This window comes from Aplysia californica, unplaced genomic scaffold (assembly GCF_000002075.1).
Source record: "Aplysia californica isolate F4 #8 unplaced genomic scaffold, AplCal3.0 scaffold00020, whole genome shotgun sequence".
NCBI classification, from domain to species: Eukaryota; Metazoa; Mollusca; class Gastropoda; order Aplysiida; family Aplysiidae; genus Aplysia; species Aplysia californica.
The window spans coordinates 692,490-718,716 of record NW_004797290.1 but is presented as its reverse complement, the minus strand read 5'-3'; the positions used below and the strand labels follow the sequence as shown (position 1 = coordinate 718,716).

The 26,227-nt window shown below is 39.6% G+C and overlaps 2 protein-coding genes across 4 annotated transcripts; one reads left to right on the top strand and one right to left on the bottom strand.

Moving 5' to 3' along the window:
• Nucleotides 1-331: 331 nt before the first annotated feature.
• LOC101861930 (CLK4-associating serine/arginine rich protein) lies at nucleotides 332-22,452 on the bottom strand. Of its 3 annotated transcripts, none has more exons than XM_005090635.3 (19): nucleotides 22,386-22,452; nucleotides 18,453-18,607; nucleotides 17,589-17,686; nucleotides 17,055-17,153; nucleotides 16,552-16,637; nucleotides 15,494-15,578; nucleotides 14,828-14,949; nucleotides 14,144-14,240; nucleotides 12,612-12,690; nucleotides 12,049-12,122; nucleotides 11,130-11,171; nucleotides 9,607-9,813; nucleotides 8,144-8,455; nucleotides 7,287-7,451; nucleotides 6,090-6,138; nucleotides 4,879-4,942; nucleotides 4,023-4,081; nucleotides 2,284-2,963; nucleotides 332-1,156 (listed from the first exon to the last, which is right to left on the bottom strand). In XM_005090635.3, exons 2-19 carry the CDS (start codon nucleotides 18,549-18,551, stop codon nucleotides 1,036-1,038), a joined length of 2,538 nt encoding a protein of 845 aa, XP_005090692.1. In that variant the 5' UTR covers nucleotides 18,552-18,607; nucleotides 22,386-22,452; the 3' UTR covers nucleotides 332-1,035. The 3 variants fall into 3 exon arrangements, with proteins under 3 accessions (XP_005090692.1, XP_005090694.1, XP_005090693.1); XM_005090637.3 differs by having other exon boundaries at nucleotides 7,287-7,448; XM_005090636.3 differs by having other exon boundaries at nucleotides 22,343-22,414.
• Nucleotides 22,453-23,547: 1,095 nt separating this feature from the next.
• Nucleotides 23,548-26,227, top strand: LOC101861707. Its single transcript, XM_005090634.2, has 2 exons — nucleotides 23,548-23,679; nucleotides 25,061-26,227. Exon 2 carries the CDS (start codon nucleotides 25,083-25,085, stop codon nucleotides 26,067-26,069), a length of 987 nt encoding a protein of 328 aa, XP_005090691.1. The 5' UTR covers nucleotides 23,548-23,679; nucleotides 25,061-25,082; the 3' UTR covers nucleotides 26,070-26,227.

Here is a 26,227-nt window from a genome sequence, read left to right as displayed (position 1 = left end):
TTGTTACTTGTACTGTCTATCATACCGTTAGGCCTACTGGAGAACTGGTGAAGTGGATTCATGCGTATGCCTATGAGCATCAACAATCACAATTCAAAGAATCAGGAATCCCACACTGCACTCTCCCCTCTTCTTTTACTTTTTGGCCTAGCCTAGGCCTATGGCCTATACGCTTTCCTACTGAGCGTCTAAGCTACGGCACATCACTTTTGGAGTGGCTCACGTAACGAGTCTCTCCACACCATCTCTCTCTGCCGCCTTCCCCACCTCACTCATCACTGGACTCGGCAATCACAACGCCGCACCGCTGACTGCTTGTTTGGAGCCCGCCTACAGCCCCCCAACCCCCTCTCCCCCAGCTAGAGCTCGCTCGATCTCTCCCGCTGTATCCGAGTTCGGACCTTTCCTTTCCCCATTATACCCCAGCACAGGTAATTGCGTTTACATAGGAAAAAAAGGGGATTCCGGTAAGGTCTCGGTGTAGGGATGGTCCCGACGTAGCAGGTGCCGCTATAGTCGTGTTCTACTGTAATGACAACTTCAAGTTAAAACTTTCCCCAAGACATGCACCCTCACTTCACTAAAACAACTCAACTCCTAACACATGTGAAATCTTTTGTAAAATGGGGGTACTCCCGACCTCAGCTTACGAGCAATCCATAGGTTGCATAAACTATTCGCTTCAATGGTCACCCATTTCTTAAAGCTAGTGCACTCACAATCAATTGATACAGCTGTCCTACTGTGTAACTTGCGCAGATGAGACGTGAACATTTTTTTTTTTTCATTTCAAACAAAATCCTATTTCAGACTGGTTTTACGCACAACACAAGAACACTCATCAATCTGCCAAATTTCAGCGGTTTGTCAAAGAAGATATCATCTCAGTGGATTCAAACATGTAAGCAACAACACTACAAACAAAAAGACCAAACAGCTATCACAATCACTGGAATCTCCCCCTTCAGTTTCTACATCTTTGGGCAAGGCTGTTCATGTCATGAGCGTACAAAACGGCGTGCTTGATCCCATTAGTTAATTGTAGTCTTCCAGCAGACGAGGGTCATTAGGAGGTCGAGGTCGCGACATGAGCGGAGAGCTTGGTCGATGAAGCAGAGGACCCCGTGATCTGGGGCTGTTGTAATTCGATGATGACCTAAAATAAAAACAGAGGAAGTTAGAATAAAAAAAACAACCTGACAATCACCAAAAAAATTTCTTTTAAAGCAACATACCTAAAAAAAACACAGTGGCATAGATTATTATCCTTGTAAGAAGCAGCCACAGAAAAATAACATCACGTACAGAAACCAGGCTCAATATAAAAGAAAAGTAGAAAAACACTTACCATTATCACTTGTGTATAATAATTCCCCTTCACATGTTAAGACTTCAATGAAAGCACCAACAAAAAACAGACTGCTCGGATTTAACACTCAAATCCTCGACTGTCAAATGAGGCTATGTTAAAGCAACATTATTATAGAAGGAGCAGGATTTAATTTACAGATATGACAACCAACTGTTCTGTTGCATTTAGACTGATGTACAACTAGCTTTGGTGCTCTCACTTGCTATGACAATGTTTTAAAAAAAGAACTAAATCCAACATACATTTAACACAGTGACTATTGCAGCTTTTAAAAGCAAACATATGAGAATTTAGAATTAAGTCTGAGTGTTTTTCATAAAATATTTGGATCATAAGTCCTTTACATTTTTCTATGCCAAAATCAAAATAGCAAAAAACTGCAATATGCTTAATTAAAATAAACCCATAACTTAAGTAGTCAACTCACAACATGCACATCTTTAATATATATATAACTTTTATGTCAGTAAATTCAACTTTAATCTGGACTTGAAACTTTACAAGAAAGCCTCATAGAACTTAAAACAAGGCCAGAAAAAAATAGGGACTGAGGACCCAGTAGTCTCTTACTTTCTCTTTTTCAACATGCAACAAAGTGGGTATTATTTTTCTCTCTACAAGTATAATTGGAATGAGGTGCTTTTTACTCTGTCTGTTTCTCTGCATGTCAACAAATAGAAAACCATGATAGTCATCCTTGCATCTCTCGACCTCAGTACCTTCTTGTCCTATCCTTATCTCCATTTTTAAAAATTGAAAATGTGACTTCTCCTTTAGCTCACTCTTTGTTATGAACCGTTTTCACTGTCATTTAAAATGGAGATAGGACAAGAAATCACTGAGGTCGCAATCTATACACATAGCCCACCTGACATCTATAAGTCTAGTCCCAAGGATGTATTCCACCTTACCTGCCATGCCAAGGCCCATCTCCATAGTCTCCCCGGCGACCCTCCCAGCGCCTGTCGTTATCCCTGTCTCTGTCGTACGGCACCCCATCCCACCGAGGGTCCGGCAGAATTCCTTCCCATCGCCCGCGGTCTCCTGGTCCACGGTCTCCTCCCCCTCTGTTTCCTCCTCCCCCTCTGTCTCCTCCTCCCCCTCTGTCTCCTGCTCCTCCTCTGTCTCCTCCTCCCCAGCGACCACCATCTCTCTCCCTCTCCCATCGACTTCTGTCAGACCGTCTATCCTCATCCATCCTCCTCCTGTCTCGCGGGGGATCCCATCTCCTCTCATCAGACCTCCTCCTGTCCTCCGGAGGTCCTCTCCGCCTCTCCTCTTGCCTGAAGTCTCTCCTGTCTTCCGTCCGCTCCTCCCTTCTTCTTTCTTCCATTCTTCCATTATCAGGGCGTGCTCGTTCTCTGTCCTCCCTCTTTCTCTCGGGACTTCTTCTTTTCTCTGGAGTTGCACTTCGGGACTTGCTCTTGCTGCGGCTGCTTCTGCTGCTGCTGCTGCTGTCACTCCCAGCTTTCATTTTCTTACTCCTTCGTGACTCAAGCTCCTTCTCCTCCTCCTCAATCTCCTTGTGGCGTTTTTCACGTTCCCTTCTCCTCATTTCCAGGGCAAGATTTCGAATTTCCTCTTCACGATCCTGAAAGAATAAAATCTATGGTGAAAACGATTTTCCAATCTAGTTACACATCTTTAATTTTCATTCACAATAGCAGCTAAGCACCCATGCATGTATACACACGCGCGCCCTCGTGTTTTCTCAGATCACGGTCACATCTTACTACCATCTACATTCCTACATTGTTGGAAATAAAGATTTAAGACTTACCTAGTTATATAGTGTCCGTAAAAGAAACATTCTTTCTATTCATACAGGAAAAAAATATTCTATAAATTTACCTGAACTTTGTAAGGAAGTTTGTTTTTCTGTTTGCTAACTTTAAAAGCAATCCATAACACAAAAATAAAACATCTCTTTTCATGATACATTTGTTCCCCATATCAAACACAAAACAGGGTCTCTCGTGGTCTAGTGGTACAGTGTTCACATCTCATTCAAAACGTCCCAGGTTCACAGCTGACAGCGACAGGAAAAATGTTCTTTTCTAAAAAAAAATGTTCCCCTTTCACTTCCTTTTCTGCTCTCTAATCATGTTCATTCATCTGCTTTTATTTCCACTTTCTGCCCCCTGCCCCCCCCCCCCTTTGTTTGCCCCCCCCTCTTAGCTTTTAACTCTTTTCGCTGTCTTTCTACTGCTACTCCTTGGGTCCTCCTTATTGCCATCGATCAGTCACACCCTTGATCTTACGGTAGGTAAGTATGACCTAACACCTAGCATTCTCGGATAAAGGCGAAAAATCTCGGAGGTCCTCTGTGCAAGCTGTGCACATTAAATATCCCTTGGTGGTCCTAAAATTGATAAGAGTAGGCTTCAACCGCCAGCCGGGCAAAATTTTTAATTAATTCCTACCAAACTGGAAATGCTTATTGTGTCCCACCCGCTCATATGATCTTAGGCAACTGCGAGCGCCATAAAACACTTACAAAAAAAAACAACCCAACAACAACAAACATGACTTGTGAATGGCCCAGACCCTGAGTGCAAGACGAGCAAAGGAGGTAAGACACTAGAGCGTCACCACCTCACCACACAGGCTTGCTGTCTGGTCAACATCTACTCAGCTCAAACAACTTTACCATTCTCTCTTGCTCCAACTGAGATATCTTGGATATCCTGGCTTTTTTGTCGGCTTTGACTGCAACAAAATGACAAGCAATAAACTGTCAGCATCACTGATCACCAGTTATCATATATACAATACATAATATCTAAATATAATTCATTCATGGCGTTTACTCTGAATGAGAAGCAAAAATGAGAACAAAACTGAAACCCCATTAAAAAATATCTTTACTATCTCACTTTCTTTGTCACGTACTACCGACATCATTAACTCACTCAGCCCTGGGGCCAAGGACCCGTTGTAAATTTGGAAAAAAATATTAAATTAACTTCAATCGCCTTAATATTTCACAAACAAATTGTTTAGTCATTATATGGTCTATTATTGTTTACAGAATTCGAAAATGCGTGATAGTCTGTGAGATATTTGAAAGAGGTCAGCAACACACACTAAAAAGTAGCTCAGAAGAGAGACATTTCCCTCTTCGTTACCGAGTGCCAAGTTATTTTCAATTGTAGGTCAAGAAAGCAACCTTTGCCCTTGTAATGTAATAGTCTGTTTCTTATAAAGAAATGACCAGGGATCACTTATAAAGTATAGAGAAATTTCCATCCCAATATTGTTGGGTTCAGGGCCCAGCGCAGAAGTGCGTAACCCAACTGTCTAGGGCTCAGGGTTAAGTGAGTTAATGACAAGTCAGGTCATTCAAACACACACACACACCTTATATTTATATCAACCCAGTCTCAGTTGTACAATCAGGGTAACTGAATCTCTCTTTGCTTTGGGGGGGGGGGAGTAGGTGTTCAATCTTTCTGTCACACCTTTATAACTTTGTCAAAAAATAAACTTTATCCACAAGTACTCACACTGCTTGGTCAGCTGAGCCTGCATTTTTCTCTTAAGACGCTCTTTGGCAGTCAACAGAGAGTTCTGGAGAGAGAGAGATTACTTGAGTTAACATCCACCCCAGGGAGAAAAAAAATTACACAGTAACATTTTTTTAAAATACACACCTCAACGAACAATTACTAACCTACAAGAAATAAATTTATCCCTACCATTGAGATTCTAGTTCTTTAAAAAGCCAAGTTTCCCTAAAAAGAACAATTCCTTGTGCGTCACCCCCCTGAATCCCCTTTACATCCACCTTACTTTTATTCCTTTCACTTTATCTTCAGAACATACATTAACATGTGACAAAAAACTCCTGAGCGTAACATTTGTTACATCCATTTATTTCTGAATTTGTGACCTGAAAGAATACACACTGGTAGACATACCAGAGACTGCTTTCACATATGTTCATATTAAGCTATAGGCCTACTAAGAACTCTGAACATAAAAGTGACTAACAAAAGGTTTCTAAAAAATATTTAGAAACATGGTATCTACTTCCTAACATTAAACAGCATTCGCTTATGATCTTTAAAAGGCAAAAGTGAAAAGGTCTCAGGATTACATTTCAACCTCAGCATGTAAATTAAGGATAAGAGACAAGTACAGGTCAAGGGTCAAGCCCATATCTTCCTACAGCCAACATTAGTCCCCCAGAGAGTAGTGCAGATATCATATATTAAGGCTACTTTAATACATTGGTGAATGTGTAAAAAGAATTTCTCACAGCATGGCAGTTAAAACGGGATCAGGCTGATTCAATCTAAATATCTTTTTCCCCCATAGCTTTAAAAAAACTATAATTGGTACATAGTACACAATTTCGGTGACTCCGAATATTACAGCTATTACATTTATTGTTCCTGATAAGAGAACTCAAAAAAAGATATCTGGCCTTGATTCAAATCATTCTCATTTGCACTCTTGCAGTGGCAGCTTATCTTGGTTCATGATGGTGCATAGTCATGAACTTTTCCGTGTGCTGTAGTCTACATGAAACAGAAACTATCTCCCCCCTCATTTGGATGAATCTATTTATGTTCAGTGCTTTGTAAGTGTTCCTATATATATATTCCAATACATTAGAGCACCATAGTCATTCACTAAAAACAATTATTAATCTCAGTCCACAGAAAATGTTTGATGGAAATGGAAGAGCATCCAAAGAAAGGCTCTTACTGACTTGAGATTGCTGTTTGCTTGAAATTTTACCACTCTGTACCAATGACGATCTGAAACAGAAAAAAAAAAAAGAACAAACCATCACTCATAAAGAAGATAACCTGGTTGTGTATTTTGCAGTCCTCATATTACACTCTACATAAATTCATGGGCTTAAGTTGAGGCTCAAGGACAGACCTGTCAGTTGAACATGAATGAATTTTTCATAAAGATCTTTCTTAAAAAGATCAGGTAAAGTCCTACACTGAACAAAAATTGAACAGGACATAATTTATGACCTAAGCATCAGTGTCATAACTGTTATATTCTTCGCCTTGCATGTGAAAGATAAGAGTATGATTTCAGCATAGGAAAGTCTATATCATTGTGTATTTCCTTCTTTCTGCTGGAACATAGAATCCAAATCCATCCACGGAGCTTTGACAGGCAGGTCAAAATAACTCACCTCAAAAATGATTTTAACTGTGTCATAGGAAACGCACAGCATTATTTCAGGAATTATGAAAATATTTTCTTAAATTTCTCCATGAACCATTCATAAATGTGAGTAAATTAAATACAGCAGAAGGAATAAATTGAATGATCAAGTAGAACCAGAAAAACAGATTGAACAATCAAGAGACATCCTTTAGTTCTTATCACACAAACTGCAGCAAGGGGTACTCACCCAAGTGGATCTACTAGAACATTCAAAACTTTGAACTTGATGAAACCTACATGATCAAAGATACAGTTCCCTACCACTTGCACAAAACAATTCTATAACAGCTAGAGTGCTAAAAACAGCCAGTTTGCTGTGTACCAATTTCACAGTGTACATGTTCTAAATACAAAGAATATACATGTTTAAGAAAAAATGCGGGATCCGATAATTTGTTCGCTGTGTGTGTGTTTGCTATGTGTTTTCTTGATCGTATGTCACTAAACCAATACAAAATATCTCAAGATGTAAAAACAAGATAAAACACAGGAAAAAAGATGATACTGAATGTTCCAACAAATGAGCTATATAAAGTAATATTACCCAAGTAGGGTAAAAGAGCCCCCCCCCCCCCACCCTCCTTCCAATAAGCAATTAAAACTAACTGCAGATGAAACAGAACTTCCCTTAAAAATTAAATAAAAGAGTTGTTCGTTTTCTTTTTTTCTGTCTAAAAAGTGAACTCTGTGTTCGGAAGTGTCCCTATCCATGACTTACTTTACATCATCCCTCGACGATGTCTTCGAAGAAGTTGAAGTGTCTTGACTTTTCTTGTTCTCGTCCTCCGAATCTAGACCGCTGAGCTCAGAGTTGGAAGACAGACTCTCCCTTCGGTATCGTTTCACCTCCGGCAGTTTCTTCACCGCACTATTATCAGTGCTGCTGCACAAAAAAAAAAAAAACCAAAAAAAAACCCATCAAACATACCCAGCTAGCATAAGATGATTACAAAAATTGTGCCTCCACATTCACCCAGTAATTAGTCAAGGTGCCTTTAACTACAGCTCACCTGCCATTGTGGTGCTGAGAGCAAACCAAGAGGACTGGGAAGGAACTCAAACATGTCGAGTTAAAATACAAAAATGCATTCATTACAATACAATCCAGGATGGTAGATGCTTGAAAAGGACTATAAAGGTTTTACACCCCAACTGACACAATTTAGATCTTTTCTGACCCTTAAAAGCTGCCTGTCAGAGAAAACCCTGGCTGAATGGGATACAAAATCTAAGCGACAGATTGAAATACTGGACAAACTTCCCTATCCAGGAATTGAATGCACTTCTTCTGCTTGCAATGATGAAGAGCCTAACCAACAACACCAATAGAAGCTGTTCATGCACATATTCAAAGCTAGGTTAAATCCCGAAAACTAGTTTGTGAAAAGTTGATAAATCTCACTGACTGAACCCCTGACTCCCGAAATACACTTCAAGTATATGCAATAAGATGATGGTCACAAAGCTGGGAGCTACAGTGTAGCAGAAATTATTATATCATCCTGCGGGCCATCTGAAATTGTGACTTTTGCTATGCAATCTTCTCTGACCCCTCCAAATATACATGCAGCATACCTCTGGGTTGTTTTAGATCGTGAAGACTTTGACCTTGACCTAGAGCGACTGCGAGAACGGGACACGCTTGAACTGTACGACCTCCGATCTCTCCTGGACCTGCTCACACTGCCTCTGCCACGGCTTTTCCCATCCGAAGAATACTTCCTCTGTCTCGACCTTGAGCGTGACCTTGACCTAGACCGTGATCGTGACCTGCTATAGGACCGACTGCTGCTACTGCTGTGACGATACCTTCTGGACCGGGACCTCGACCGAGACCTGGAATATGACTTGCTTCGACTTTTAGCCTGTCTGGCTTTAGAAGCTGGCCTGTTTACATAGGAATGGGAAGGGGGAGATGGGGAGAAAGGCCAGTTAATAAGCTTGTTGTAATCAGGAGTAAAAAAAAACACAAGAAAATTAGTTTTAGTTTTAGTAAAAGAGTTTTACGGCACTCGCAACTGCATAAGGTCATATGAGCGCCAGAAGATTAGAGGTGTTACAGGAGAGTAACAAACATAAAAAAGAAGAAGGGGAGATAAGGACGATAGATGTTTGATAAGACAGAAGGAGCAAACCACACCACAGCACCCGCCAACAAACACAAGAAAGGACACCACAGCATTTAATAATCTGTCATACATACACTACCAAGCGATGTTGATGGCAGGAATTTTCCTAGCCTACAGAATATTTAAAAAGAAAAACCTGAGAAGCGTTTAATGCTGTAGAATCCAAGCTTACTCTGTGTGCAACTTGGAAAAGACTTGTTTACTACCGACACATCCATACCATCCTCTAACACAAATCATGGATTTTGTGGTTTCTTCCCATAAACACTAAAACGGATTGTTTTTTTGTTTTTTCAACAATTCTGGCAGGTTAGAAATACTAATCAATGGAGTCGACGAAGAGTATATGAATGTACACAACATAGGAGAGCCCATTAACCTTGCTTTAAATCCAAATACATAATTCTTCATAGTAAAGAAATAACCACAGTGGCTCATTTATTACCAATTTTTCTCCCCGGATATACTTTTATAAACCCCTCCTTGTGAAGGAAAACAATTTTGCCAGAATTCTACACTTTTCCATAAATATCAAGAAGATGGATAACAGATGTCCCCACTGCGTCACCTATGTAGCATTCTTGACATCCAAATCTTGATCCACAAGAAAACGGGTGGTGAATCATGCATTACCCTTAAACACCAAAGACGAGGGGGGAACATGAAAAAAGTGTCCAGCTTCGAACCCTTTCAACAGTTCCTTCTATTCAAGATTCTCATCAGTTCTTTCTGCAGCTGTCCACAACAATGTCCTTGCTTATTCTCAAACAGTAAAAACTTCAGGAACCGATGCAAACATTCCACAAGAGTCACCAAATACTTTTTGCTTCACACCCACAATAGTTTGGAATTTTTTGTTTGTTTGTCTTATCTAGTCGAAATGAAGGAGACTCAATCTCAAACACCGACCATGAAGCCTCACACTTAGAGGACTCGGGAGAGGCAGCGCTTTTCTTCCCGGTGGCGACTTGTAGGTTGGCAGGTAACGACGGACCCTGCACCACAGCCTCCTCGTCACTGTCCGCACCAAAGCTGGTGATAAATTTCACCTCCACCTTCTCTGGCGTTCTGGAGCGGGAGCGGGAGCGCGACCGTGAACGGGATGATGATCCTGGTCTGAGTACACACATGGAAAAAAACAGACGTGGATTAAGATTCACTCACAATATTTATTTGAGTAAAGAAAAGCATAAAGACAAAACAGCAGTCTGACTGCTGAAACTGACTGCTGAGATAAAGTACGATAGATAGACAGAAACAAAAGATGGATAAAAAAAAGAAGTAGGCCCAACTATCCCCAATCAATAGGAATCCGAACTCTTTATGCTCACAGATTGTAAATCTGATGGGGTCAGGCATTTGCTTGCAAGTGAAAGATGCAGTAAGGTCCCTTCACACTGAACATAGTTAATCCAAAAACAGCTGTAAATCCAAAGTATAATTCTCTTTTTTTTTTTATTTGCCTTTGTAAAAAAACTATTGAAATACTCAAAATGCTCCCAAAGCTAAACCAAAAAGAATTTCAAGGTTTATGTCGTTAAATATTCACTAGCAGCCCTCAAGTAATGCATATCATCCAGTCTTATATGCTTCAGGATAGCAAAACAAGAGACACAAGAGCATTCGTGGGTCCATTGCAGGCCAGAGAGAAGCATAGCATGTGTCGAGGCCTAGTGCCGCAAGGATAGAAAATGTGTCTGTCAAAGGACTTTTGGTGGGTCATGGCCTATTGTTTCTACGTAGCTAGTTCACAGAGGCCATGAGCATAGGGTGTGTTTCAAGACATCACTGGCATTGGGCTTTCTTTCTTACTTCCCTATCTACTTTTTTGTCTAATTTGTGTGACAGCAGATCCAGTAAGCTAACAATGCCAAAGAGAAAGCATAATGCGTACAGTCTACAGCTCACATTGCATATACTGACACAGGTACATGAGAAAACATCTTACAAAAAGTGAACTTTGCCACAAGCGCTACATTCCCAACTCTATCTGTCACAAAATCATTGCAGTTAAAGCAACCATCTCTGAACCGAAAACCTAGTCAAATTGAAGACAATCAGGTGGTCCCACGTATTTAGGTTTAGGCAGACTCCACTGCTTTTCCTTTTTTTTAAATTACCTAAAATCATACTCCGTGCTTCTCTATCTTGTAAGATGAAAGTTTTATTTTACATTCCCATCTACCTTTGGTAATTTTAATCCAACAAATTTACCAAAACGGGAGTGGAGCACATAATACATCATAAACAAAAGGAGTGCATACTTTAAGCAAACGCACAACATCTCAAAATTCTTCAACAATATTATTGTCACTTGCATAAGACTTCACAAACTTTTAACTAAAAAAACATAACATATATATATCATTTATGTTCTTTATTAAAGCAACAACAAAAATTACTCAGCCCAACATATCTGAAAGACAGCTCACCTTTTGTAGGGTTCATATTTGGGACTCTCACGGGCTGCATAGCTGTAGATAGACAATTTACATCCTTTTTAACTAAATCATCAAATAACCACTGTTCACCTTCAAGTTAACAGGCAAAAAACTTTTAAACATTCTTTTTACTAGGCAAAAGAAGCAGGATGAAAGGTACTTCACTTAGAGAATAGCTTTATTTATTCAAACTTGAACAAGCCAATGGTATTCTATTTTTAACATTGAAGTTTTCAGATTTAAGAAATTCAGAACCCTCCCCAATAAGTCGTAATCACACTCCAGACAAAGCAAACTGGTCAAAAATGTTGACAGCTTGCTGCATCAATTCTACTTCAGCAGACAAACTTACTTGAACAGCCACCTGAAAAAGCAGGTCACTGGGGCATGTCCTTGAGCAAGACACAATAACCCTCGCTAGAAAAACAGGGCAGTGCTTAGTGGCGAACAGCAATGGCATGTGTGTAAAAGTAGTCTGTGTTGATGTAATATTGTGCATTTGGTTTTCTCTTGAGGCATATTTGTGTTTACATTAATGTATACATTTATCTATGCCATTAATAAAAAAACTGACCCGCTGCAAAGACAAAATGATTATTTATCAATACATTATATAATTCTGGTGGCCCGATCTTTGTTTCACTTTCATAAACCTGTATTTGTCAAAGAGTTTTCTTATACTCTGAATCAGAAGTAAAACTTGTATACCCATAGCTTGGATAGAAGAAAAACTATTCAAAAAATCCATTCCAATTTTTTCCGATACCAGAGAGAATACTAGTTGTGTTTAGTACCGATTCAAGCTCAGGAAAAAGTGAAAACCTCTCTTACAAGAAAACGAAAATAATAAGTTAGACCAGTCCCCTACTTTCATCAAATAATAAAAATGTCACCGCATCCATTTCCTTACCTTGGTCTGCTGAATCGATGAGGATTTTGTCTTTTTTCGTTGATAGCTCTTCTTTCTTTTCTTGACTTGCGTCCCTATAATGACAAACGTAGAGGACCACAATGTTTCATTTCCTTGACAGCAAAATAAAAAAATTAAGCAGAGCCAATCAGTAATAATCCCAAATCACAGTAAAAATGTTTCTTTATATCCCCTGATTAACAAACAGCTTTTTAGAGTGAGAGAAAGGCAAACTAATCCTGGATGACAAGACTTTCTAACTAAAATGGTTTGATAACGGAGCACAAAACAATTAGTAGATGTTGGGCTACTAATGTGCTAAATAGTCTTAATTCAAAAAATTCCATTTCTTTTAAATAATTACTGAGGTATTTGCCTCTGCAGCCTGGCTAAGCATCAAGTTCTCCATCATCTAACTCAACCATTCCTCAACACTTAACAGGTAACAGGTAAGGAATCCAAAATGATAAATGCCTTATAATGAAATATCAGCTCTTGTTTACGAAAGAATATAGCTATGATAAAGTCTACCAATATTTTTAAAAATTAATAAATATACATACAGAAAACTGAGCTTTTGCCTCCTCCAGCTGCCTCGCTTCCTTCAAAGCTTCCATCTCATCTTTGTCTTTGCGCAACAATCTGTATTGTGGAGTCAAATAAGACAAAACTAGAAACAACCTCTTCTTTATACATCAATTCTGTCCAGCACAAATGAGCCAACTCCAAAATTATGAAAATCCTTACTTTTGACTGTTATAAAGAAATGTCAAATAAATTAGCTCAATAAATGTTGCAAAAGTTGGTTAAATAAAAATGCATGACACACCGACCCGATATCAAAGTTAAAGTGGTTATTTGTGATTTAAATTAAAATGTTTTTAACCTCTCCTGTAAAAAAGACTTCCCGAGAGATGGCTCTTCTGTGCCTGTCACTGTAGAAGTACGTAACATGCTAATACATTCTCAACCTCCCTGCATTATCTTGCAAAGGATTGTGTATAATACATTAAAATAATCAAAAGTTCAAGCACAGATCATCAACCCTTACTTGCACCCACAGTTACCGATATTTCTCGGGATACAGTGGTCTATACAACAGATTCATCACAGGACAGAGACCATAGATAAATACAGCGGTCTCCTGCTAATAGCATTCAGCTGAGGTGACAAGAAAAGTGTGCTCTTGTGCAAACATGCTATTTCATTAAGTAAATTTCCAAAGGGAGTAATCAAGAGTAAGCATTCTTTCAAATTTCATTGATTCTTATGACCTACTTTGCCCCCGATCCCCCTACGGTGGGTTGAATCATTGAGCTGCGCTCACCCCAAGGTATGAAGTTTACCAACACCAGGTGATCACAAACAATGACTGTCATAATGAAGACATAGCCCTCTCACACTGTCCGCCTGCCATGCATAGTCAGGCACTGGTTTTCTTCACTGCCCAATTCTGTCTCACAACATGCCTCTATGTCTTTTTCTCCCATTCAAAGCTGCAATTTCAAGTAATAAAGGAGGGAATGTGGTGTTTGCTTATTTTCCATAGCTTCATAGCGAAATCAGTCATTTTTATAGCTGACTCATATCTGACACTAGCACAGGCACATTTCTGCTATTAGATGAAATCGTCCATTTGGAATGTGCACTTATGAGTGATAATTATATAGTAAATATACTCAGTTTAGCCCTGCCAGAGAGCTTTGAGGCACACTGTCCTTTTACCCAGTGTGCTTTTAGCCAGAGACCACTGAACAACACAAACACTGTGGTCTATGGTGACATAATGGTGCAAACCAAGAGATTGCATTCATCTATCCCTGATATTTCCCTCGAGTAAAAAAATAGGATCAAGAGCCGACTGTGTCCCTATGATACCATTGTCGTACATCCCTAACAGAGATGACACGACAATAAAAATTTAGTCCTAAAATTAATTCAAAAGAACTACTAAGTACAAGTTACTACTATCATCATCTCCATGCACGACTGATATACCTGATAAAATCCTCATTTTTGTTTCATCTACAAATTCATTTATGAGAACTAAATGAGTAAAAATGTTAATCGCTTTTTTTCTACATGATCAACATACCTGATAAAATCATCATTTTTCATTCCGTACTGTGCTGCACACAAGTTTATCTCTGAGCACTGCTCCGTGGTCAAAATATCCACATCTATTGTAACGTCTGTAAAGCAAAGGCAGGGGAAAAGTCACATGGCAGAAATTTGTCAGTTTATTAATCATTAATTTGAAATTTTCTGCATTGCCATGTACCAAAACTAATTCAAAAGAAAGCAAGCGCACTTCTTTCAGAGATTTATTTACCCATCGCCTCATATATACCACTGGTTTCACATCAAATGATTTTTCCCCCCTTAAAAGATACTCCAGTGATCCTTATTCATATTCATACGAGTAAAAGAAACAGCAAGGGGAGAAAAAAAAACATTTTTGATTCCTTGAGAAAAAAAACATGCTCCTCGAACATACTAAAAACACAGCTGAAAAAACAGACCTAGATAAATCCAAGTCATGAATAGCTGTGTACTGCCTTTCAATTTTATTTTTTAAATGGGCTTACTTGCTCTGAATCTATACAAAAAATCATCATTCTTGTTTTGCCTTTCCTCTTAATATTAAACAATGTCATATTTGGATGCTCCCAATTGTCTTTCAGCTCCAAAATATTGTTTTTAAAGTATTCATAATATTACTTCACTTCTCTGTAAAAGAAAAAAAAAACCCAAAAAAAACTCAAGACAGAATACTGACCTAAGTCTACAGTTTCAATATCTTCATCACTCTCCTCTTCTTCACTTTCCTCAGCATCTTTATCTTTGGCAGGCGTGCTGTCCTCATAAACAAAGCCGATAGCAGCTTTCTTGTCGGCATTCCTGCAAAAGATAGCGAACACTGCAATATCATTCCTCCTAGAAGACATGGCTATATCAACCCAATCAAATATCTTGCTAGTAAGATGGCAAGCATAAATACCATCTCAAACTAAGAAAACAAGTCTGAAATTAAACAAATGGTAATAGTACAGACACTCATTGCTACAACCCAATTGTCAGACTTTAGTAGATCAACAAACAAGTATTTGACATTGACCAGAAAGAAAGCCAGAATCATTCTCAAACTCAAGGCATGCAGGCTCCCTGATAGATATTGCAGGGACTCAAGATAAAACACCAAATAAAACCTAGTGACAAAACACTGATATAGATCTCGATATCAAAAGTCTCCGGGCTAAAAAAAATGTGGTGTTCAGCCTGCAATTTATCACATTTGAGAATCATGGAATCATTCCAGAACACAGTAGAAATAAAAATGTTCAGTTTCAAACATTAACACTGAACTAATATACCTAAATGAGCAATAAGTGTGCAATTTACTTTCTCTCAAACTGTTCGCATTCTCACAATGCAGACAACTTACTTTTTCTTCTCTTCTTCATTCCCTTTGTTGATGGTCCCAAAATGTTCATCCATATAGATCTGGTGCAAGGAATACTCTTCTGACACTGAAACATTAAATGAGAAAATAATCATTCACACATGAAGATAGACAATATCCCCAGCAGCTCTTCTACTAGTGCTAAATCTGAAACAGAGATCCGTGATCATGATTCTCCATTCACTATATTTGCTCGGATGTTCTCAAAAACCTATACCATCCTGACCTTTCCCCACTACCCATCTGTCTTAATTTTCTGTGAAAATTATTTTTTGGCTACCTTTGCCCTTTTTGCAGGTAAAAGTAAAATTTTTAAAAAGTATGACAGATGTCTAGGGGAGAAGGCATACTTTACACCACATGTTATATTACATGTTTTCATTTTTGATGAAACTTTATAATCCTCTTTTCAGGTGCTTGTAAAAAGAGGATCAAAGAATTAACAAAAACAAAAATATCATTTAAAATACTTCAGAAGTCTACAAAGGAGACCCACTTAGCAGTCCATATAAGACACACGATGCTTGATCAGTCAGATCATGACATAGATTTTGTCGACATACATGACCATAATTCATATGGAACAAGATATCAAATTTGTTCTCTACACAAGCAACAAGGAGGATATCAGAAACCAGGGGGATTTATAATGAACGCACTGAACACATTTCAAAGGAATAAAATAAAATTTTAAAAGTATCTCAATAATAACGGGTGTTTGGCTCACAACCAAACAATTGTGGGTCACTCCATCGGGGGCCCGACGTTGTTTCCTTGGGAAAGGCACTTAACATAAATTGCCACTTCACCTTGATGTGACTGACAGCTATAGACAGCAAAAGACCTGATCAGTTTCCTTGTGTGTGAGCACTTGATTAGCTGCTTGTACTGCACAGACCTTGCTGCTGAGCTAGGATAGGCACTATGCAAATACCATTTATTATCATTAAAGAGACATAACTACTTCCTCGACATTTCAAAATATCAACATCATTCACTTGTGACACAATAAGAATAACCATAAGCTGCATCAAACTTACATCCTGCTGCTTCATTTTCCACAAGAGTGCGATATCTTTCATAGTTTGCAAATCGTTCATCTTCATCTTCCCTTGATGTGGGGGGCCTGAAAAGAAATGAAGTCAGTTCATCTGCCTGCATTATATGTATGACAATTCACACAAAAATTCTAAATAGCAAATTTCTTTGCTTCACTGACTTAAATGCAATCTACAGTGGGTGATTTCTATGTTTGTTCACTTTTTCATTAAAGAAGGTTGATTTAATAAAAATTCATCATTTGTGTTCTTTGTCACAGAAGGAGAAAAACAGGCATTCCAGCCCTTTTCACCTTTTGTCAATAGCTCAAATCCAAAATAAAATTTATCATAAATATGCCATAACACTATAATCTAGTCAGTTTCACAATGGGGTGCTTTAAAGCAACAAAAATAATCTAAATGAGTCTCAAATTAATTAAAACAATAATCAAGCCCCTAGCTTATGCTACATCGTTTGATAGTAACAGTCCAGCACTACTCACATTGAAATTTTCTCCGGTACATACTCAGGGATGAGGTCAAGGTTGGCCCTCACATCAAACCGATCAATCATGTTACTAGAATCACCTTGCCAAGGCATCCTGAAAGAGGAAAGATTTAAAAAACTGACTGTCAATTTTTGTCGCTGCTTCAGAGTTTTGAGAACAAGGAAAAGTGACAAAGCGTTTTTTTCACCAATCAATCGATGATAACAGGACTTTCTGCCCACCATGAAATTTCACATGGGAGTAAGGTAATAAATTAGATAGACAAGCTTCTAATAAAAATCATTCAGATTTATTGTTACTGTTTTTAAAACAAACAACTTATAAAATATTGTTTAGTTTCCTGCAAGTCCCAACAATTCCCAACAAATGTGGTCATAGCAATCAGCATCTAGTGACCCATATATTCCTTGCTTGTTTAGAGTCTTGGTAAAACTTGCTTTAAGAGTGATTACACACAGCCTTTAAGAAGATCTATACTGATGCAGCCTGCAAAGTAGAAGTTCACAAACGGGGAAAAAATCTACTTACATGCTCTGTGGTCCTTCTGCAGCTGTAGCAACCGCAGGGTCTAAATGGATTTTCAGAGGCCGCCCATACATGCGCAGAAACTGTGTAGGATCTAGTTTCTGAAACATGATTTGAAATCGCCTTATAACTAGCTACACACACATCTAGGACTAATGGTAGAACAATGGAATATTGTGCATAATATGCATGACTGCTAGCAGTTAGACTTAGTATTGATAACTACAATTACTCAAAAGTCACCTGACTAGTCTTGTTGGCCAGTCTCAATATGATGAAATATCAAAGCAAACAGGTTTTCTAGATTTAACATTTCAAACAAAGCACCCCAAGGTCACCACTGAAAAGTGGGGGACACAACTGGAACCACTGCATGCCTGTCAGCAGTAAAAGCAAAATTCCCCAAAGAAACATGGTATGGAACATATTAAATATTTAACTACACACATGTGATTGTCTCTGGTATATTCCAAAAGCCTTTCTTCACGAATTCTTCGCTCTTATCCCTGGATCACCTGCTACATCTCTGGAACGACCTTTACTTTGTCTTGTGGGACCATAATTCATTCAAATATAACATTTTGAAAATAATACTTACAAGGGGTTAATAATTTTCTACAAAATAAACATTCATCAAAGATTATATTTGAGAAAATAATAGTTTCTTATCATCATTTTCTGCAAAATGATGAGTCCATTTCGTAATTTCCATGCATGTATACTCAAAGAGTCACATGACCTTTCAGAGTCAGAATGACAATGTAGCTGAAGTGCATTAATTAAGACTAATCAGTAAATACACAAAGGTGACCTGAAGGAATAAAGCCAATATGTTTTTAAGTGCATGGTATACTCTTAGAGACTTACAATTTTTTCATAGAACTCCCTTCTACGATCAGCTCGTCTTTTGTAATCAACCATCAGACCCCTGATCTTCCTCTCCTGCCGTCTTGCCTCGTGCCACATGATTGCAACTTTTTTTGTCCACTCAGCCTCTCAAAACTCTTATGTCATACTCAAACCTGTAGAAGAAAGGAAAGAATACTAAGGGCTATACTTTTTTACAACACAGAAATTTTACAATTGAATTTAAAAATGTTCCAATATATATTACTTGAAAAGTAAGGTATGATAAAGACACAATAACTACCATTGTGCAGGTGAAAAGAAAAATTTGAGAGCAAAACATTCGAAACTTGACCTATATTTTTTTTCCTTTCGAACCCCTTTCGTAACAACTAGAACATCTGTGGTCAGCTGTGTGATTCTCGGGAAAGTAGTCAAGTACGGTAGGCTACCTATTTGACATTGAAGAAACTGATCCGTTGAAGAAAACAAGGACAGGCCGAGGCGTGAGCCACGGACTTTTGAAGACTGCGTTAGTAGCGGTTGAGGCTAATTTCGGAATACTTTCTATCGGTGTGGATGATCAAATGGATAAAAACAAAGAAAAAATTACATTATTGGGCAAAAGTAAGCTAATTTGATCCTCTACAAAGATGCTATGGCTATTTCACTTTTCGAATCGAGCCGAACTAGGTGGGTCGCCATTTTGTTTTGCCCGAAAGTTCTCACAAGATCTACTCCTCCCCTCTTCTCTCTCTCTGTCTCTTTCTGAATACTGTCTATCAGTGTGGACGATCAAATTGACCAAAACAAAGTTAAAAAATGATGTTAAAACACAAGTAAATTAATTGGGTCGTCTACAAAGATGCTACTGCTATTTTACTTTTTGAATCCAGCCGAACTACGCGGGTCGCCATTTTGTTTGCCCGGAAGTTCTCGCGCTAGCCCTCTCTCTCTCTCTCTCTCTTTCTTTCTTTCTCTTTCCACTGCCCACAGACAAAATTGTACGCTTTTAAGCTAACAGTAGTAAATGGAACGTTTGTTCACGGCACAGAATTCTACAATTTTTCTGTTATCACAGTGTAGAATTCTGTGGTTCAGGGTGAACGCAAAATTGGTTGGCCTAGATCTAGGCTATAATAGCGGTTAACGTACACCGGGTGAGAATAGCCAAAAGACTCGCCTGCGCTATTCTCACCCGGGGTGAGAATAGAGGTGGCCTTAGGAAAAACAGGTCTTGTTTCACACCGGGTGAGAATAGCCAACGGTGGCAAGTCTCACCCGGGGTGAGATGTCGATTGTATTTTTTATTCTCACCCCGGGTGAAAGGTCAATTGTATTTTTATTCTCACCCCGGGTGAGGATAGCCACTTCCACAAGAAATACAATGGTCCAATGGTTGCCAAACCACTAGACCCATATCTCCAAAGGTAGTGTCAATTGCCACCGAGTGACGCGGTGACAATTGACAAAAATTGACTTTTTGTCAATTGCCACCGAGTAAATTGGAGCTCTTTTGCATTGTGGTGGGTAGATCTAGCTTATTGTGCTCGAGTGCTCGGTGTTGTGCGTTCGCCTCTCTGTCCCTCTGTGTGTGTGTGTGTGTGTGTGTGTGTGTGTGTGTGTGTGTGTGTGTGTGTCTTTTCCTGACCCCCGTCCCCCGATTTATGTTCCCCGATATAACGTGAATTTCTGCTTGAGTTTGTGTGCATTTGTGACCTTCTACTTCTAGAATTGCCTGTGTTGGTTCTGCACCAAAGTGTAGGCTAAGGCTAGCCTAAATCTAGGCCTACGTCTCATTGAAAACACGCGAAGTTGGTACCATAGCTCTAGACTAGATGCTCGTCCAATGAAATTAGTTGAAAACAAATTGACCCATTAGACACACATGTAATGCTAAATATAGTGTTATTTTCAGACTTGACACCGCTTCACTCGGTGGCAATTGACAAAAAGTCCATTTTTGTCAATTGCCACCGCGTCACTCGGTGGCAATTGACACTACCATCTCCAAAACCCTAGATCTAGAGTAAAATTACCGGTTCGGTCAAAATAAGGACGAAAACAGGCACGTCGACTTTAAAGCTTTATATCTCCTATCTGCCTTGCCCTAGAGACAAACCGAAACCAGCTACAGGAAGCCCTGTGATTGGATGACCCCAGGAATGACCTGTTTCAGCTTGTTCTCATATATTTGAGGCCCTTACTGGGTGCAAAAGTGACGCCCGATTTATTTACATGTTCGGTCACATTTTTTTTGTTTTCTCATGGATTCGGGCAGTATTTTGACATTCGGTCATTTTCAATTATTATCACATTTGTTTCTTTGCAAGCTTAATAACATGATTTTTAATGCTTGTTATCAACACTTGGACACCATGATAGTTTGTCTAAAGTGGTTTTCACCATTTATAGCTATTTTAATGAGTATGTATCTGACCCACTCTACTACGTGGTATCTGACTCTACCACCCTGGCATCTGGCTCACTCAACTACACTGGTATCTGACTCTGCTACACTGATAGCCGACTGTATTACACACTGTGACTCTACTACCCTGGTGTCTGACTGGGCTAATATATAATATGCCTGTATCTGACTCTACTATTATTTAAATTATGCACAAATTTCTTGATTTTTTATTATATAACCATTGGCACTAGAACTATATTATCTTATAAAATGTGCCCGAAGGATGAGAAACTACGGACTTTATGTTACAATACGGCACCCCCCCTTTGGGCAAAAACGGCGAGGCTGAACCGCAAATTTTCTTTCATCCTTGATGGGGCCTCATATGCAAATAACTCTCGAGCTTTCAGAGTTTACCAAAACGTAGAATCTAGGCCACAGGCTCCTCCATCCACAACCAATGTTAACTCTTCCGGGGAAACAGCTTCACGCTGTTTTGCTCAGTTGATGAAGAAAAGGCTGTCTTAAGGACTATTTTTAGCAAAATATCGCTGTAACTGTTGTTTCAACGAAAGTAAGGGAGGTTGCTTTAGGTTTGTGTGCCACTCTTTTGGGGCTAGATATCTAGACCTAGATATCTAGAATCTAGATCTAGATCTAGATTTTAGATTTAAAAACAAAGTTTTAAACGATCTTTTTGTACTCCAGTGCCCGAGAGCTAGAAAAAAACGTGCTGCCCGACCCGGTACGATTACTCTAGATCTAGATCTAGATCTACATCTCCTTGTTCTGATACTCTAGGAATATGAGGACTAAATGTCAATCTGTGACTGACAGAAAAGGGAGTCAAATTGGTAATAAAAATGTTTTTGCACTGGCACTGACGTCTCAAGAGTCGCACGTTTAGGCAAGCCGCTGATACTGATAAGGCAAGGCAAGGCCACCTCTATTCTCACCCGGGGTGAGAATAGTGCAGGCGAGTCTTTTGGCTATTCTCACCCGGTGCGCGTTCACCGTTATAACCTAGATCTAGGCCAACAAATTTTGCGTTCACCCTAAACCACAGAATTCTACACTGTGATAACAGAAAAATTGTAGAATTCTGTGCCGTGAACAAACGTTCCATTACAACTGTACTGTAACACAGTAACAGTAACACCCACCACACACCCACCACCATCATGCACATGTACACACTTTTATCAAATTGATCATCCACATCGATAGAAAGTATTCCGAAATTAGAAAAAACAGGTCTTGTTTCAAACCGGGTGAGAATAGCCTACGGTCGCAAGTCTCACCCGGGGTGAGAGGTAGAATCTAGATCGTTTTTCTAATAGCCACTTCCTATTGATAAAGTAAAGTAAAGATTAGATCTGCACAAAAGTCCCAGTTGCAATTTAAACATATTCAACTTTCCAGACAATAATCTACATCTAGATTCTACATGCAGTACTAGATCTACTAGAAGTCGTAAAATGCCACTTAACATTCTTACTGAAAAACCAAGAGGCAAGAGGGCCGTAGCCTACAACACATACTTGAGAAGTCTATAGAATAGATGCAAGAAAATCCTAGGCCGCCATTACTGTGCCACACCAAATTGCCTAATAGTAATTGAGAGAGCTTCCGGTTAGAGCAAGATCTAGGCTACGGAAAATGCGTTCACGTACCTGCCCGCGAACCGCTCGATCAGCGCTCGCCGCTCGCTCGAGCACAGGGAATTTTGCTTCGGCTCGAGATGAGATATATCTATGACTATGACCCTATATGTCAAAGTCAATCAGACTGAGATAGTCTTTCTTTTTTTTTGGCACCCACTCATTTCTAAATTAATACTTCATAGACTATTTGGAAACAGAACTTATGCTTCCTTTTCTCCCCCCACGTGTCCAATTACAGGCCCACTATATAGTATGTAGGCTAGCTATTGTTTGCATTTTTGTGTGTGCTGTGTGAGCATGTGCGTGTGTTTTTAAAGTAATGTGCTATCCTTACAGAATACAATATTTTCATTCTGGTATCAGTTCGAAGTCTGAACATTAATTGATCTAGTGGCAAAAGGGAGATGACATGGACAGTACCCCAAAAGTTATATACTGGTACAACCTTGACTAGATCATTTCAAATAAAATGCAGCGCTCCGTCCCATATAAGTAGGCCTATAGGCTTTGGGTGCTTTACATCGATGACATGATTGCTAAGAGTAAAACTTCATTCACACCAGAAGAAGAAAAAGAAGAAGAAGAAGAAGAAGAAGAAGAAGAAGAAGAAGAAGAAGAAGAAGAAGGAGGAGGAGAAGGAGAAGGAGGAGGAGGAGTATCATTAATCCGTGATTGAAAAGTGTTGCTGTGCACCGACTGGCCTTTTATTCCTCTCCAGAATGGCGGCCCGCCCCTCAAGTTTGACACGCATGACGTCATAGCTAAGACCTTTAGTTCTATCAGAGAGTATATTTTAGTGTCTCTGGTTCTATTTATAATCTCTTTGTCTATGCCTATTAAGCCCTAGGCTTAGGCCTATGAAATAACTGGAACAGAGGAGGAAGTTACGCCAGGTAAACGTTTTACTTGTCAGTTTTACCGCCATGGATTACGAGATTCGCGTTGGCGATCTGTGGAGACTAGGCCTAACATAATTAGCATTGAGTTTGCGAGGCGCCAAGTTCAAGATGTTCCGCCTGCCTATGACATGCGCGCGCATGAGAAAAGGGCCAGTTGTGACAAGCGGCAAGTCATGTGTCATTTTGTAAACAAATTGTAGTAAAAATAGTGTAGGGCCTACAACTGCTTCTTGGCCCCAAAGCCCTCGTGAGTGACATCCTCAATTCTGAAGGTATAACTGCGATAGTATCTTGGTTTTTAGATCTAGATATGTAGATTCTAGATCTAGATTATCTAGACTTCTAGGCCGAGAGCTTTCCTGACACGTCGAGTGTCTTGAGTCTTGAATAAATAGAATTAGATCTAGAATCTACATCTAATCTAAATCTAGATTCTAGATCTAGACTTATATAGATTCTATATCTAGGTCTAAAATCTAGATGTCTAGATCTAGAATCTAGATTAGATCTCTGAGTCTAGCAAGGTCAGGGGTGGAGTGGGCTGCCAGTTGAGTCTCCCAAATTGTTAAGGGTAAAATCTAGGGCTTAATACTAGATTCTAGATCTAGGCCTATAGATCTAGAATCTAGAATCTAGATCTAGATCTAGTTCCAAGTTTTATACGGCCAAACTTTATGCATAGAATAGAATCATGGATGATCTAGACTCTAGATCTAGATCTAATTCTAGATCTAGTGACAACTCAGTCCATCTAGATCTAGATCTAGATTCTTGATCTACATCTCGAATAAAATAAAAATCTAGATACATGTATGTATCACTAATGCCTGTTGAAATTCTAACTTTGTCAGTGTGACATTATATTATTAATTAGTATCATTAGATCTAGAATCTAGGTGTAGAAAGCTGCAATCTAGGCACCTATGCTAAATATGCATGGATGTTTGTTTGGATCTGGTTAAAAAACTACGTGTACAAGTACAACATGTAATAGGCCAAATTGTTGAATCTAGCCAGGTCAGATGTTGCGCCGCCATCATCACCAAAATACATAACTAGATAGGCTCATAATCATTCATTGGAGTTAGGAAAGATATGACTTGGGAATGCAAACCTAGATCTATATTTAATACATGTAATATTATATAGTACTAATTATATTATGGTAACATTCCATCATGGTCATACCTGTGTCTGGGGCTGCACTGTTTAAAGCTGAAAAACTCTCTCTCTCTCTCTCTCTCTCTCTCTCTCTCTCTCTCTCTCTCTCTCTCTCTCTCTCTCTCTCTCTCTCTCTCTCTTTTTTTTTTCTCACACACACACACACACATTCCAGGGCGCACCCCCGCCCCTCACGACACACACCACCCGCTCACTTCCTCATTCTAAAGCATTTGCACAGATCCCAACTCAACCAACTGTTCAGTTCACTGGTTTGTTTTGACTATGATGTTAGGAACTTGTAAGGCACTAGTTTAACCTGTACTAGTGCTGCACTTCGTGTGATACATGTAGTTCGCTCTTATTCTGCCATGTTCTGTCCCATGTCCCCCGATTACTATGTGGATATCTGTTTGACAAAAAATATATGGCAACGCGATCAATGGTCACAGCATTATATTATATAATCTCAATTTTTGTTCACCTCACCAGGCTGAACGTTGTCAGTGGCACCATGCAAGGAGGCGATGCTGTTTTCAAAGTGCCGAAGGTGGCCAAAAAAAAGGTTATCAATTTGTACTGTCATGAAACTTTGGCTGACCTTGATGAAAGCTGGGATTCACCCTCTAGGCCCACCCCTTTCGGTTGCAAAAGAAGCATTAAACAAGATGATAATAATATGCTGCAGAAATCAGAGCACTGGAAAAAGACTGCTTCTACTAGGTCCTATAGTTGTAAAGAATCCTCTTATGTCAGTTCAGATGAAATGATCTCTGTACCATCACAAGAAAGAAATACACGAGGTACCCTTATTAATTCATCTTGGAATCTCCAAGACATGATTCTCAATGATCCAATGCTGAATAGCAGAGCGTTTGACGAGAGAGGAGACATTGATGTGGCTGTAGAGTCGTTGTTAACCCACGATTCAGACAGTGATTTAATGTTACAGCACCCGGCTAGTGATAAATACACCAGCGGTCTCCTGGCAGAACTCACCAGAGCCTCACGCCCTTCCGAAGTTCCTGCAATTCCAGAAATGGAGTGGACAGTTCCTGAGCTTGACTGGCATCAACAACGTCATCAAAAATCGCCACAGCGTTCGCAGAAGCTCAAAGCTCACTCTGTCACCACCACTTACTCTGTGGACATGGATGAGGGCATGGCGTACACCCAGGACATCCTGCTGGTGCGAGACGAGAGCATGGCCAATGCCGATTCCGATTCGTCTGGGTCAGACGTGGACTGGGATTCGCTGACCCCTCCAGTGCCAGGCAGTCCAAGCGACCATACTGTGCCAGATTTGGAGAACATGAACTCTCCTACGTACGAGCAGTCCTGCTGCACCCACGACCCTGTGCTGGTCCCTCAAGCGTCTGGTCTGAGGTGGTCAAACTCCCGCAATAATAACATACACACAATGTCAGTGCCGTCGCTGGGAGGACAACGCAGTCTACGTGACTCAAGTTTGGATCAAACTGTCCCAGACTTTCTACTCTGATGACTTTCCCAGCAGACTTTTAAGATGTGCAAGGGTGAAATAGGGGTGGGTGGTGGTTTATGTATGAAGGAAATATACCCTTTGTTATGAGGGTAAAAGTAATGTTATGTATAGCCCTCCCCCCCCCCTTTCAAGACTTTGTTCTGATAGTAATAGTA

Coding starts and splice junctions, on each gene's coding strand:
- LOC101861930 (XM_005090635.3), bottom strand. CDS start 18,551: ATGTGGCACGAGGCAAGACGGCAGGAGAGGAAGATCAGGGGTCTGATG. Junction 7,452..8,143: donor CGATCTAAAACAACCCAGAG/GTATGCTGCATG, acceptor TTTTTTGTGCAG/CAGCACTGATAATAGTGCGG. Junction 6,139..7,286: donor TCGTCGAGGGATGATGTAAA/GTAAGTCATGGA, acceptor TTTCTGTTTCAG/ATCGTCATTGGTACAGAGTG.
- LOC101861707 (XM_005090634.2), top strand. CDS start 25,083: ATGCAAGGAGGCGATGCTGTTTTCAAAGTGCCGAAGGTGGCCAAAAAA.